Source organism: Hydra vulgaris, chromosome 13 (genome assembly GCF_038396675.1).
Source record: "Hydra vulgaris chromosome 13, alternate assembly HydraT2T_AEP".
In the NCBI taxonomy this organism is placed as follows: domain Eukaryota; kingdom Metazoa; phylum Cnidaria; class Hydrozoa; order Anthoathecata; family Hydridae; genus Hydra; species Hydra vulgaris.
The window spans coordinates 49,582,924-49,596,273 of NC_088932.1; the positions used below are offsets into that span (position 1 = coordinate 49,582,924).

The following is a 13,350-nucleotide window of genomic DNA, read 5'->3' on the forward strand; positions in this document are numbered from 1 at the left end:
ATTTAATTGTTTATATTCATTTAATTACATAAAGTATATATATATATATATATATATATATATATATATATATATATATATATATATATATATATATATATATATATATATATATATATATATATATATATATATATATATATATATATATATATATATATATATATATATATATATATATATATATATATGTAAATATATATATATGTTTCAACGTCATATCTTGTTGTACGTGAATATAACGGGTGATGCAGAAGTTATCGGACAAAATAAAAACGTCAATAACTTATTTATAAATAATAAAACAAACTACTATTATATTTTTTTTAAATAAAGCATTTATCTTTTAATAAAAATATATTATTTTTTATATAAAAAAATACCACCATCTGCAATTGATCTCAATTTTGCTCTGACGCCTTTCATATGCGACTGTAAAAGTTTAAATCAATTTCTTGTAGTTTTAATTAATGCGATCAATCAAAACTTGCTCTGTTGAAGCTTGCCAATCTCCGTCGTAAACCTTTTGTGCCAAATTTCCCCAAAAATTTTCAATTGGTCGTGCTTGAGACACATTTGGGGGATTGGATTCTTTATCAACGTAATAGACATATTGGTCCATCCAACTTAGAGAATCTTTAGAATAATGAGAACTTGCTAAATCTGGCCAAAATAAATAATTAAAGTCTCCATGATACTTGTGAATAAATGGAAGAAGTCGTTTTTTCTAAACATTCATTAATATAGATTGATGAATTGATCGCTACAGCCTTGTAAGTGCGAAACAATGGCTCGGACATACCACGGTCAGATATGGCTATCCACATTAATAATTTTTTTGGAAATTTCTCTTTTCCTATAAAACGAACACTTTCTGGGTATATCTTTTTGTTGTTTGTGTAGTATCCAGAATTTCCAGGCATGTTGTCCCCTGCAAAACAAAAGTATTTTTCGTCATCGATGACTAGAAGCGATTTTGTGTTATAGAGTTGGTTAACTAGTTTCCTGCTTCTTTTCTTTGCCTTTATTTGATGTTCTTTAGTGTATTTTGGAGTCTTTTCACGTTTTCTATATTTAATATTCATTTTTTTTAACTGACAACCAATTGTTGATTGATTTACACCGAATTTAATACCTATTTTTCTCTGACTGACCCCTTTTCTATTGTTGACAAGTCTCGTTAATACGGCTTTCTTTTCTCTAGTCCAGGATGTCGGACGACCAGGGTGCTTTCTATCAGAAAACGATTGAACAGTTTCAAGTCTTTTAAGGTTATCATATATTGTACTTCGAGCAAATCCTTCCTTTTCAAAATGATTTACGATTATTTTTTTTTTATATTAGGTTTATTTACAAAAAACATTTTTAGTCGCTTTCGAAAAGATTTTCGTTCAGCTGCATTTAACCTCATTTTAAATAACTGTGTTTCAAATAATAAAGTTTATATTTTATAGAACGTTTATGCCTACGCATAAACCAACAAAAACTAATTATTATGCTTAAATAATGAAATTAGGATTTGTCCGATAACTTCCGCATCACCCGTAATATATTTTTGAATATAAAGCATAAAATAACGGCTGCGTACAAACTAAATTTAATCTTCGTAATATTTCGATCTGCTTTTGCACAGATCGTCTAATAATTAGATCAGATTAATAAATCATTATTTACAGGGAAAAAAATGAAATAAAGAAATTAATGTTGAAAATATTTAAAAATTGTATGTAGAGCAAACATATTAGGCGTACAGTTGCAGATGATCAGGATGTAGTGATATAGAAGAAAGCATATTAGGCGTACAGTTGCAGATGATCAGGATGTAGTGATATAGAAGAAAGTGTAAGTTAGAAGTAGATAAAGTTAGAGAATACATTGCAGGTAATATGAAAAAGGATTTTTATAGATTTTTTATAAACAAGTATGAAAGCATATCATTACAAGTGACCCTTATCATTGTTTTTTTGTGTTTTGGCAAAAGAGGAGCATTTTTTATGGAGTAAACCCATGATTTTATCTGGCAGCTTTTCCAGGGAACTTTGAAAACATCGATTCTTTTGTCTAGCATAGCACTGGAAGATTCAGATGTAAGTACATTTGAAATTCAAGGTTGGGTTGAAACCAAAACCAAAGCATGAACCTGAGAAAAAATTTCAACAGTAGTGTTTCATTTTAAAAGTTATTATAAAAATCAGTCAATATAATATAAATTATATTTAAATTATATTTAACAATTATTAGCATAAAAATTTCTACTCTACAGATAACTTTGTTAAAAACCACAATTTTAAATAACTTAAATAAAGATCAGATAACGAGAATAATAATTAAGAGAGCTTTTTTAAAAAGACTGGGCACTACAAAAAAGTAAATATAAAAGTACACCTAACATGGTATTTTATTTAATATATACTTTCTTTTCATACGTTTATTTTCCATGTGGCTTATTCTCCTCCGGCTAATTGCCATATTGAGGCCATATACCAAGGCCCACGAAGACCTGTTCAGCTCACTAAAGAGCATCATAACTCCTTCACAGGCCAAGAGTAAGTGATTTTTAGAAGATTGAAGGATATTAGAGAGAAAGTTAGACGAAGTCGAGTTAAAAAGTTGGCATAGAGACAGCAGAAAGTATTGCACTAAATGTTAGAACTTATGCTCAATAACAAGTTCACCTGATAGAAACCCTTGTTACGAATAAAATTTTATTTTATATATATATATGTATATATATATATATATATATATATATATATATATATATATATATATATATATATATATATATATATATATATATATATATATATATATATATATATATATATATATATATATATATATATATATGTATATATATATATATATATATATATATATATATATATATATATATATATATATATATATATATATGTATATATGTATGTGTATATATATATATATATATATATATATATATATATATATATATATACATATATATATAATATGTTGTATATATTATATATAGATTTTCGATGGATTTTGAAGTTAAAGTATGTGTTATTAGTATTGATTACAGTTATATCCAAGAAGTTTAATTCTTTTTTATTGTTTTCTTTTTCCGAAGTATATTTTATTGCTGGATCTTGTTCATTTAACAACTGCAGAGACTTATCATGATTTTGTATTGAGTCGAATCTTGCATGACTGTCAATTTTAACGAGATCATTGAACATTAAAAAAACTATTTAAAAAGTAAATGGGATGCATCTGGTGCAACCGAACATGTTAGAGAATGTAATGGTATGTTTGATTGGTCAAATCCGAAAACTCTAGCAATAAAATCAGAGTACGATGAACGTAAAGTTAGAGAATCACTTGAAATTAATTACACCTCAACATACTAAGAAATAAAACATGCTTCAATACTTCTCAACCGTGACAATGGCATTAAAATTTCTACAAACAGTTGGAGAGCTCTGTTTAAAAAAATTATCCGAAAAAAGGGAGTCAAATAATATTTGCTAGTTTTATATTTATGTTATTATGTAATCATTTATGGCTTCTTTTTAGTGTCTTCTTTGACGTTTTTATGTACTATTTGTAACGGTTTTTTTGTATTATATCTTACGTCTGAAGTAAATTGAATTTAAGAAAACTAAAAAAACTGAGCTACTCATAGTTGTGCATCAACAGAAATTGATATATTTTAGACATAGCACCTTTTGCATATTGTCTATATAATTGAAATAGATTTTCTTAAATGTTTTGGAAGTGGCTAAAGTACTCAAAACTACTGAGTTTTTTTATGTTGTTTTTGATGTGTATTATATTATATTTTTTAATCATTTAAAATACGAGTAGTTCCTTAATAGTCGAATTACATTTTTATAACAACATATAAATTCTATTCATTTATCTTCAACTTTCGCGTAAACTCTGTAAAATGAATTAACTGTCTATTTGCTGAATTAACGGAGTTTTTCCGTTAATTTGAACGGAAAAAACGAAATACGGAAAACGTTAATTTTTACGGAAAAATCACTTTGCTGCCGGACATTCTCCATTGAATCTACGGCAAATTTTTCAACAGTGGGTATCACAAAGAGAAAAAACACACAACTTCTCAAACAAATATAAGAACGGAAAGTCAATTCTGTTAAAAACTAATTATGTAAAGAACTCATTTTTTAAAAACAAAAAAATTATAAAAACAACCAATATTTTCAGAAACAAATTACACATTTTCAAAATTTCCAACATATTAGCCATTTTATCAAACAGAATACAAATATAATACAGAAAATCTTTTTCCAACAATAGTATAAAACACCTAATAATAACTTTACTAAAACTATTCTTAAATTTTATATAGTCTTGCTTTTTTATTTTCTAAAATTTTTAGAAAATAAAAAAGCAAGATGATTTAGATGAGTAAATCAATGTTTTTTCTACCTAAAAACTAAGAGTTATAACATAGCTGGAGTGAGAACGAAGTAAAAACCACTTTATTTTTCAACTACTGTTACTAGTACTGTTAGTAGCGGCATAATTTTTCATTAAATACTGCGTAGTTATCATAATTTAAAGTTTAAAAATTCCATTTTTTTTTTAATTATCCGTTATAAGCGTCATAAGCAAACGTAGCATTGCAAATAAAAGATAAAAATTCAGAAAAATTCGTAAACAATAATCAGAGTTTATTGTAATTTTTTATTGTTGTTCTTTTTGAACGACAAGTAATAAATTTTTCTAGATAAAAATTGAATTAATAAATGTCTAGATAAGAAATCGTATTATTTTTGCCGAATTTACCAAAAGTTATTATACAACTTCTTCTTATGGGTATCCATAAAATTTTACGTAACAAAACGACTGGTTTCGCACCGCCGTTCCCCATTTCACATTAATTTTATGACATCTAACATTTCTTAAGATTCTTTTAAAGAATAACTAAAATTCAATAATAAATAATTAAAATTCTATTTCAGATCTTATAGCACAACGGAATTAGTAAACTTTTAGCAAAAAATTGCGAACTCAGATTTCTGTTTACAAATATCACATCACATAAATGGAAGGGGTAGATAAAAATATCACAAAATGTTTTTTGGGGAAGGGAGGAATCGAAAAAAGGCAAAAAAAGTGTCACACTTGAACAGTCTTATAACTACAAAATTAATACCCCCATGTATAACTTTAAAACATTAAAAATAAACAGGATCTAAAGTTTTTGTTAATTCATCATTTTTCAGTATTTAAGACAGGTAGTTTGAAAGAAAATGAAAAAAAAAATGCAGATAAGTTAAACTCATCATTTGTATAATATTAATAGTTTAATTAAAAAGCTAAAAATGTTTGAGTATAATTTTATTATATACACTATTAAAATCTCTAAATTTAAAGTAAACATGTTTGAATCTATACATTAGCTCAAAGGCCAGGTTTGCTAGATTGTGGAGCTTTGTGTCCCATGGGAGGGAAATAATTTTATATAATAACTATTGATTATATTTTCTACAACAACAACAAAAAAAAATCATAAATAAATTTCATTTATTTATCTCTCAGTGTTACATAACTTAAAAGTTGTATCATACTGATTTAACTTTTGATTTAATTAATTATTAATTGAATTTTTGAAGTTCATCAATATAATATTTAGATTAATATATATATATCAAAGTAGATTAATATATATATCAGCATATATCAAAATTTATTTCAATTATACCCTACAGAGTACCTACTTTATAAAATCATAGTTTGTAAATCTTAAAGTTTTTAAACGTTAAAAATATTTAAAATCTAGCTTCTGTTACGTAAAAACATGATACTGTGCTTTTAACGATCAAATCGTTTTCTTAAGGAGTTTTATAAAATCATCAAGAGAAAAAATTTAAACAAAATAATAAATTTGAATCAAGAAAATTTAGGAATGAATATCTTTCACCGTTATCATTAAATGTCAAATTACATTTAAAAAAATTAATACAAACAAAGGACAACTTTTAGACAATGAAAACTGAAAAAAGTCTACTTTAGCAATCTAAATGAACAAAGAAGAGAAAATAGTTCTAACAAAATTAGATATAACATTAACCCTCACTTCAATGCCATTAAAGTTAAAATAGATAAAAATTAAGTAAATTCAAAAAATTTGGAATCTTAAACAATATGTTATAAAGACATAAAGTAACATAAATATAAAATCATATATAATACTAATAAATATCAATAAGCATTGTCCAACTGTACATTACCAGCTACTAATGCAGTTTGGTATCTAAATTAGTGAAATCCGACTAGTATTTTTTACAAGACTATATTTGTCGTCATAATAGTTTTACAAGACTATATTTGTCGTCATAATAATTTTTACAAGACTATATTGTCGTCATAATATATATATATATATATATATATATATATATATATATATATATATATATATATATATATATATATATATATATATATATATATTTGTAAAAATTTTAATAAAAATCACAATATTTTTTATTCTTGACATGTTTCATAGACTTACTACATTTTCAAAAGATTTAATTTACAATTAAAACTCCACTATTTCAATCCTATTATATATATATATACCTATAGGTATTATATATAACCCTAAAGGGTTGAAATATTGAAACAACAAATATGACGACACTTATAGTCTTCTAGAAAATAGTTTTATTTTAAATTTAGTGTACGTAAAAAAACCAAGTAACATTTTAACTTGATTAATTTTTAGTTTAATGTGAATTCAAATTAACTTAAATTTCATGTATATTTAATTTAATGTGTTTCTAAAAAATGCTTGTCTTGTTTGTTTTTTTTAATTCCTAAAATATAAAACTTTACATAGCTTATGCTTATGCAAACTGTTTTTGAAAATCTGCCCCATACCATCAAGTATGCTGATGTTTAACAGTTCATATGCAAAACTTTGAATCAAATCTTTTATTGGCAGGACGGCGAACATATCTTGGTGCTGCAGAAAATAATTTTGTTACTTTTGTCACTAAACATTACTTCATTCCACATTTCACAAGTGTAATGTTTGAATTTCATCACGAACGTAAATTCTTCGATAACAGCGGTTTTCGTGCAGGTCGGTATGCCTATAGATTAAAAGTGTCACTTATACGTCGTCGAATGGTTCTTGCACTAACTCTGTGTGGCAGTTGATTTGCTACGGTAGAGGATTATATCATTGGGTTCTTCAAAACGTATCGTTTTATTGCTCGATCTGCAGCATGAGTTGTAACGGTAGGGCGTCCGGTTCGACGTTTTGATTTTACATCACCTGTCTCTCGTCAACATTTCATTTCCAATGACACAACTTGCTGGGAAACATTAACGCAGCTACTTGTGTTAAACCCGAGTTAACTAATGCAACAATATGACCACGTTTTTTAGGTGAAAATTCCATTTTGGTATGAAATTATTGATCTAAAAGTAAACAAAGAACACAACATAAACTAATAGAAATGAAACTATTTCATCTTTTTAAATAAAAGATTATTTCAATCAGTTCAATCAATAAACCCAACAGCTTTTTGGTTCACTTCTAGGCTTTTCAACACGCTTAAAACAGCAAAATGACGCAAAATGCAGTTATATTTGAGCATACAACAGACTTTGGCCACAACTGTATATATATATATATATATATATATATATATATATATATATATATATATATATATATATATATATATATATATATATATATATATATATATATATATATATATATATATATATATATATATATATATATATATATATATATATATATATATAAATTAGTAAAAAACACTTATCTAACTTTTATCTTCTACTTGAAGTTTCACCATTGCTGGATCATCAGGAAGAGTTACTGAATCTCAAAAAAAAAATTTTTTTTTTTGAGATTTATTATTGCTCTGTTCTTTAAGAACATTGAGCACTCTATTTGTAAAATACACTAACATAATTTACATATATATATATATATATATATATATATATATATATATATATATATATATATATATATATGTGTAAAAATTGTAATAGAAATAAAAATATTTTTTATTCTTGACATGTTTCGTAGACTTACTACATTTTCAAAAGATTTAATTTACAATTAAAACTCTGGTAAATAAATTTAAAAACTGAAGACAATACAGAGAAAAATTAACGGACAAATAAACTTGTTACAAACCAATTAAAAATTATATTACAAATTATGACAAAATAAACTTCCTAATATTAAAATATTAATAATAATAATATAGTAAGTTAGATAGATAAATTTATAATATAATTAAGCTTAAAATATCTTATATTAGTATTATCAACAGTATTTATAACAGGTGGATTAATTTTCTTTTCAACATATAATTTAATTTCAGTGTCGATAACTTTTGCGAAAATTGATTATTTTTTAAAACTAAAGAAAGATTTTTTATATCCTTATCAAATCCAAACCACGTGTTGTTAATTTTATATGTTCGATCAATCAAGCAACGTATAAGACCAGTTTTGTAACATGAAGGGACAAAACTGAAGAAATTTTGTAAAAGACTCGTTGATGTTTTTTTGTGATAAACTGATGTAGAGAGTGAATTAAACTTATTAATAAGAACATCCAAAAATGGAATTTGGTTGTCTTTTTCTTTTTCCATAGTAAATCTTAAGTTTTTGTATTGTCTATTGAGATGTTTAAAGAATTCTTGCGCTTCAAACTCTGAATTAAAAATTTCTATTATGTCATCCACATAACGTTTATAAAAAATCGGTATGGAGGATGAGCAATTATTAACCCACGTTTGTTCATGAAAACCGATAAACATATTAGCTAAAATTGGTGCTAAAGGAGAACCCATTGCAACGCCATCTAATTGATCATAAAATTTTCCGTTAAATAAGAAATGAGAACCTGACGTTGAAATTTGAAGTAATTTTTTGAAATGAGTTTTAGAAAAATAAAGAAAAATAAAGTTTCATCTTTAAAAAACAATTCTGTTGCTATATTTATAGTTTCATTAGGTGGAATGTTAGTAAATAAGTTTTCAACATCATAATTATTGTTAGTTCTCTTAAAAAACAAGATATTTAAAGCTTCCATTTATTGGATTTTACTCAAATTTCACTAAAACTAAAATTGATAAAATTATTAAAAAGTATTGTAAAAATGTAATAATCAAATTTATATTCACAATCGATAAATTAAAAAACAATTTTTGCATAAAAGATCCACTTCCTAAGATGCTTAAATCTAACGTTTCTACAAATTTTCTTGTGCTGGCTGTAACGCCAGTTATATTGGAGAAACCTCCAGTCATTTGACAACACGGATAAATGAGGACCTTACGAGTGACAAGCAATCGCATATTTTTAAATATTTAAATTTTTCCATTAATTGTAAAACACTAACTAATTATGATTGCATTCAGATTTTAGATACTGCCTCTACCATTAACAAATTAAAAATAAAAGAAGCACTTCATATTAAATGGGAAAATCCTTCTTTAAATAAACAAACAGGGGCCGTCCATAAAAGACGTCACCATTTATAAGGCATTTTTTGACCCCTCCCCCCCTTTGTCACTGATTGTCCTTTTTGCCTATACCCCCCCCCCCCTTAAAAAGACGTCATAAATTTGTTCGCACCCCCCCCCCCCCCCCCCCACAACCCCTATAAATATCATTCAGAATCTGATTAGGTATTTCCACGTATGTTTTTGTTCTTTTGCCTTTCTGAAAAAAAAATTATTTAATAATACTTTAGTCTTATCCGACATATTAAATTTAATCAAAGTGTACCAGTGTATCAACTTGCCTCACTCATCATCTATCCAAGGATTTTTTAAGTGATCGTCAATTGATATGATTGGAAAAGAGCAGTCCGGTTCGTCTGAAACAGTTGAATCATTCGGAATATGAAGGCTCTCCGTTTCGATTTCGTCCTCATGGAACCATTCAGCAAAGGCCGCGTTCTCTTCTACTGCAACTACGGCCATTAACTCTCTTTTGCGCTTGGCGGCAATGCGAACAGGTCTGACTTGCAAAACAGTAGTAGTCATTTGGTTAATAACATTGGAATGAGTAAAGTTGACATGCTTTTTGAGCATGACTTGGGAGGCAAAATACAAGTTACAGAGCTTGCAGATTTTCTGAGACAAACTGATTGCACAGAGGGACAAAACAGATTGTAAGGAGGAGATTTGAATGATTTCAATGATCGAGGAATGGTGCTCTGAATATTGGAAGCGATAAGAAAAAATACTGAAGGAAAACGATCTTTGAAATTCTGTCTTATTAACACAAATACTGTAAAAAGTAAATATGTGTTTTTTCCCGTCAAATTCCTTTTGGACAATCATTTGTAATATTCGCTTTAGACAATCATTATTAATTGCTACGCAAGCAATTCCCTTTGGACAAATATTTGTAAAACTTAAATTAAAAATCATATATGATATTAACACTAAGTCCTTGGGGACGAATTACGCAAAAAGAATTAGCACGAAAACCCGTAGCGATCAACTAACTATACGTATGATACGAGAAACTACCAAGGGTTGAGCAATATATAGTTAATTGTAATATATTCAATATATTTTTTATACAAAAATAAAATTTAAATAAATATCAACACTAATTTCTTTCCTATATTACGATAGATAAAAGTATAACATTACCTTACGTTAACTCCATCAAAACACATGTTTATATAAAAAAAATTATATAAAGTGACGTCCTTTTCTGATAACCCCCCTCCCCCTTGTTCTTTTTTGTTCTTTTAATCTGGACCCCCTCCCCCCCCCCCTATTTGCATGACGTCCTTTATGGATGGCCCCACATCTCATTATATTATAAATTTATCTATCTAACTTACTATATTATTATTATTAATATTTTAATATTAGGAAGTTTATTTTGTCATAATTTGTAATATAATTTTTAATTTGTTTGTAACAAGTTTTCGTGCCGAAGGCGCACATATGCGCGCCTTGGACATACCAATCAAAACACCTCTCTAAAAGTTAGTTCAACCCTTTTTAGTCTTAAATAATAAACTTTTGTGCTTGTAGACATATAAATTGAGCTTAGGAAATTTGGAACTTTCAATTCACGGATAGTTTTCATGTTTAAAACACTAAAGATAATTGACAAAAATATATGTAGTTGTTAGACGTTTTCAGCGCAGATGGCTTTGAGAAATAGGATTATAAATGATCCGAATGAAGCTCTTCGAATCCTTGATGAAATGGACGATGTTAGTGATTTGTCTTCTGAGTCTTCAGAGTCTGATGACAACGAATTCCAAGAGAATAAAACTGATATTTGCTCAACAACAGCTCCATTGACTATGGCATTGTCAGCAAGTCGGTCATCATCATCAGAAATAATTTCATCTTCATCATCTGAAGAATATGTTTGTTCCGAAGATGATTCAACAGAAAAAATAGGTGTGGATTTTTCTATTATTAATTCAGGAACTAATAATAAAAGACACTATACAATAGCATTTGCTGATAACAATGGTACTGTAAATAATAAAAGAAAAATCCGTAAACAACAAACAAGTAAACAACTTAATACCATTAAGACTAAGAAGCCTAATATTAGTAAAGATAATAGAGAATGGAAAAAAATTAAAACTATTAGAACTATTATTCCATTTATAGCAACACCAGGAACAACATTTAGAAGATCTGCAATACCTAATTGTGATGGAAATATCAAACCAATCCATCTCATTGAATTTTTCTTTGATAATGCTTTAATACAAAAACTTGTCGCTGAAACAAATAACTACCATTCAAGAAGATTACAATCTTCTCCGATAAAGCATAGAATGGGTTGATGTTACATCAAATGATATCAAAGTATTTATAGCAATCTGTTTAGCCATGGGAATATTGAAACTTCCTCGTATCCATGATTACTGGAGACAAAAGCAATGGTTTTTTGCTATTTCATCTTTTAGTAAAGTAATGTTTCGTGATCGATTTAGACAAATTCACCGTTACCTTCATTTTTGCAACGAGACAGCTGCAATACCCAGGGGTAATGAAGGTTACGACAAACTTTTCAAGGTACGTATGTTGCTAGATGACCTTTGTCCTAAATTCAGAAATCTTTATAAACCAAAAAGAGACATTTGCATTGATGAGAGTATGATACCTTTTAAAGGAAGAATCTCTTTCCGACAATTTATTCCAAGCAAACGTACAAGATTTGGAATAAAAGCTTGGGTAATGGCAGAGTCAGCTACCGGGTACATATCAGAATTCTTGATTTACACTGGAAAAGATATTGATGGACTAAAGGACCATGATCTTGCAGGAACTGTTGTCCGTCAACTAACCCAACATGTTTTAAAACAAGGATACCATCTATATTTAGATAACTATTACACCAAAGTTGGTTTGCTTGAGTATCTTTATGAAAATAAAGTTTATGCAACAGGTACTGCACGAGTTGATCGCAGCCAATTTCCCAAGGAGATTATAATGAGAACAAAAATGAAGTTGCAACGCGGGTATAGTGATTGGCGAATGTGTGGTCCGGTTTTAGCGCAGGTCTGGATTGACAGCAAGCCTGTTCATATACTTTCAACAATTCACTATCCAAATTATGATGATGAAGTTGCAAACAGTACGATATATGTAAAGCGGAAAGGAAAAAAAGGGGCAGTTGGAGGAATAAATGTTCCATACCCCCCTGCAATTAAAGATTACAATGCCAAAATGGGTGGTGTAGATTCAGCAGACCAAATCATGAAGTATTATAATTGTGGAAGAAAATCAAGTAAATGGTATAGGCGAATCTTTTACCACCTATTGGAAATATGTGTTCATAATGCATTTGTATTAGAGTCTTGGTTTACTGACCAGCGTGCCCGCAGTCATCAAAGTTTTCGTGAGGAACTTATTGATCAATTAATAGGAAGTACTAGATCTAAGTGGATAATAGTGGGAGACCAAGTAATTCAAATGAACACATTACACTACGACATACAAATGTTGGAGTTCATAAACCTTTGGTTAACGATAAGCCCAGAGATTGCAAAAATTGTTCTGAAAATGTTCGAAAAACTACTTTAGTTGGTCAGTCCCAGCGCCATTCAAAAGGTATTCGTAGATCACGTGTTTTTTGTTCATTATGCAATGTCCATTTATGCCTTGATTCAGTCTCTAATTGTTGAAATATGTGGCATTCATAGTTTTATTTTTAAAATTATATATATATATAACTACTTGTGTTGACTAAATATAATAAATAAAATAACTTGAAAAATTTTTCTTTGCTTTAAACAAAGTGTGGGCTTGTTATTTTCTACTTATCTAAATAAGGAAA

At 27.7% G+C, this 13,350-nt stretch overlaps 1 protein-coding gene across 1 annotated transcript; it reads left to right on the forward strand.

The window, feature by feature from the left end:
- Window positions 1–11,900: 11,900 nt before the first annotated feature.
- On the forward strand, window positions 11,901–13,097 carry LOC136089971 (piggyBac transposable element-derived protein 4-like). The gene has a single exon (XM_065816074.1). The coding sequence runs from the start codon at window positions 11,901–11,903 to the stop codon at window positions 13,095–13,097; it is 1,197 nt and encodes a 398-aa protein (XP_065672146.1).
- Window positions 13,098–13,350: the final 253 nt, after the last annotated feature.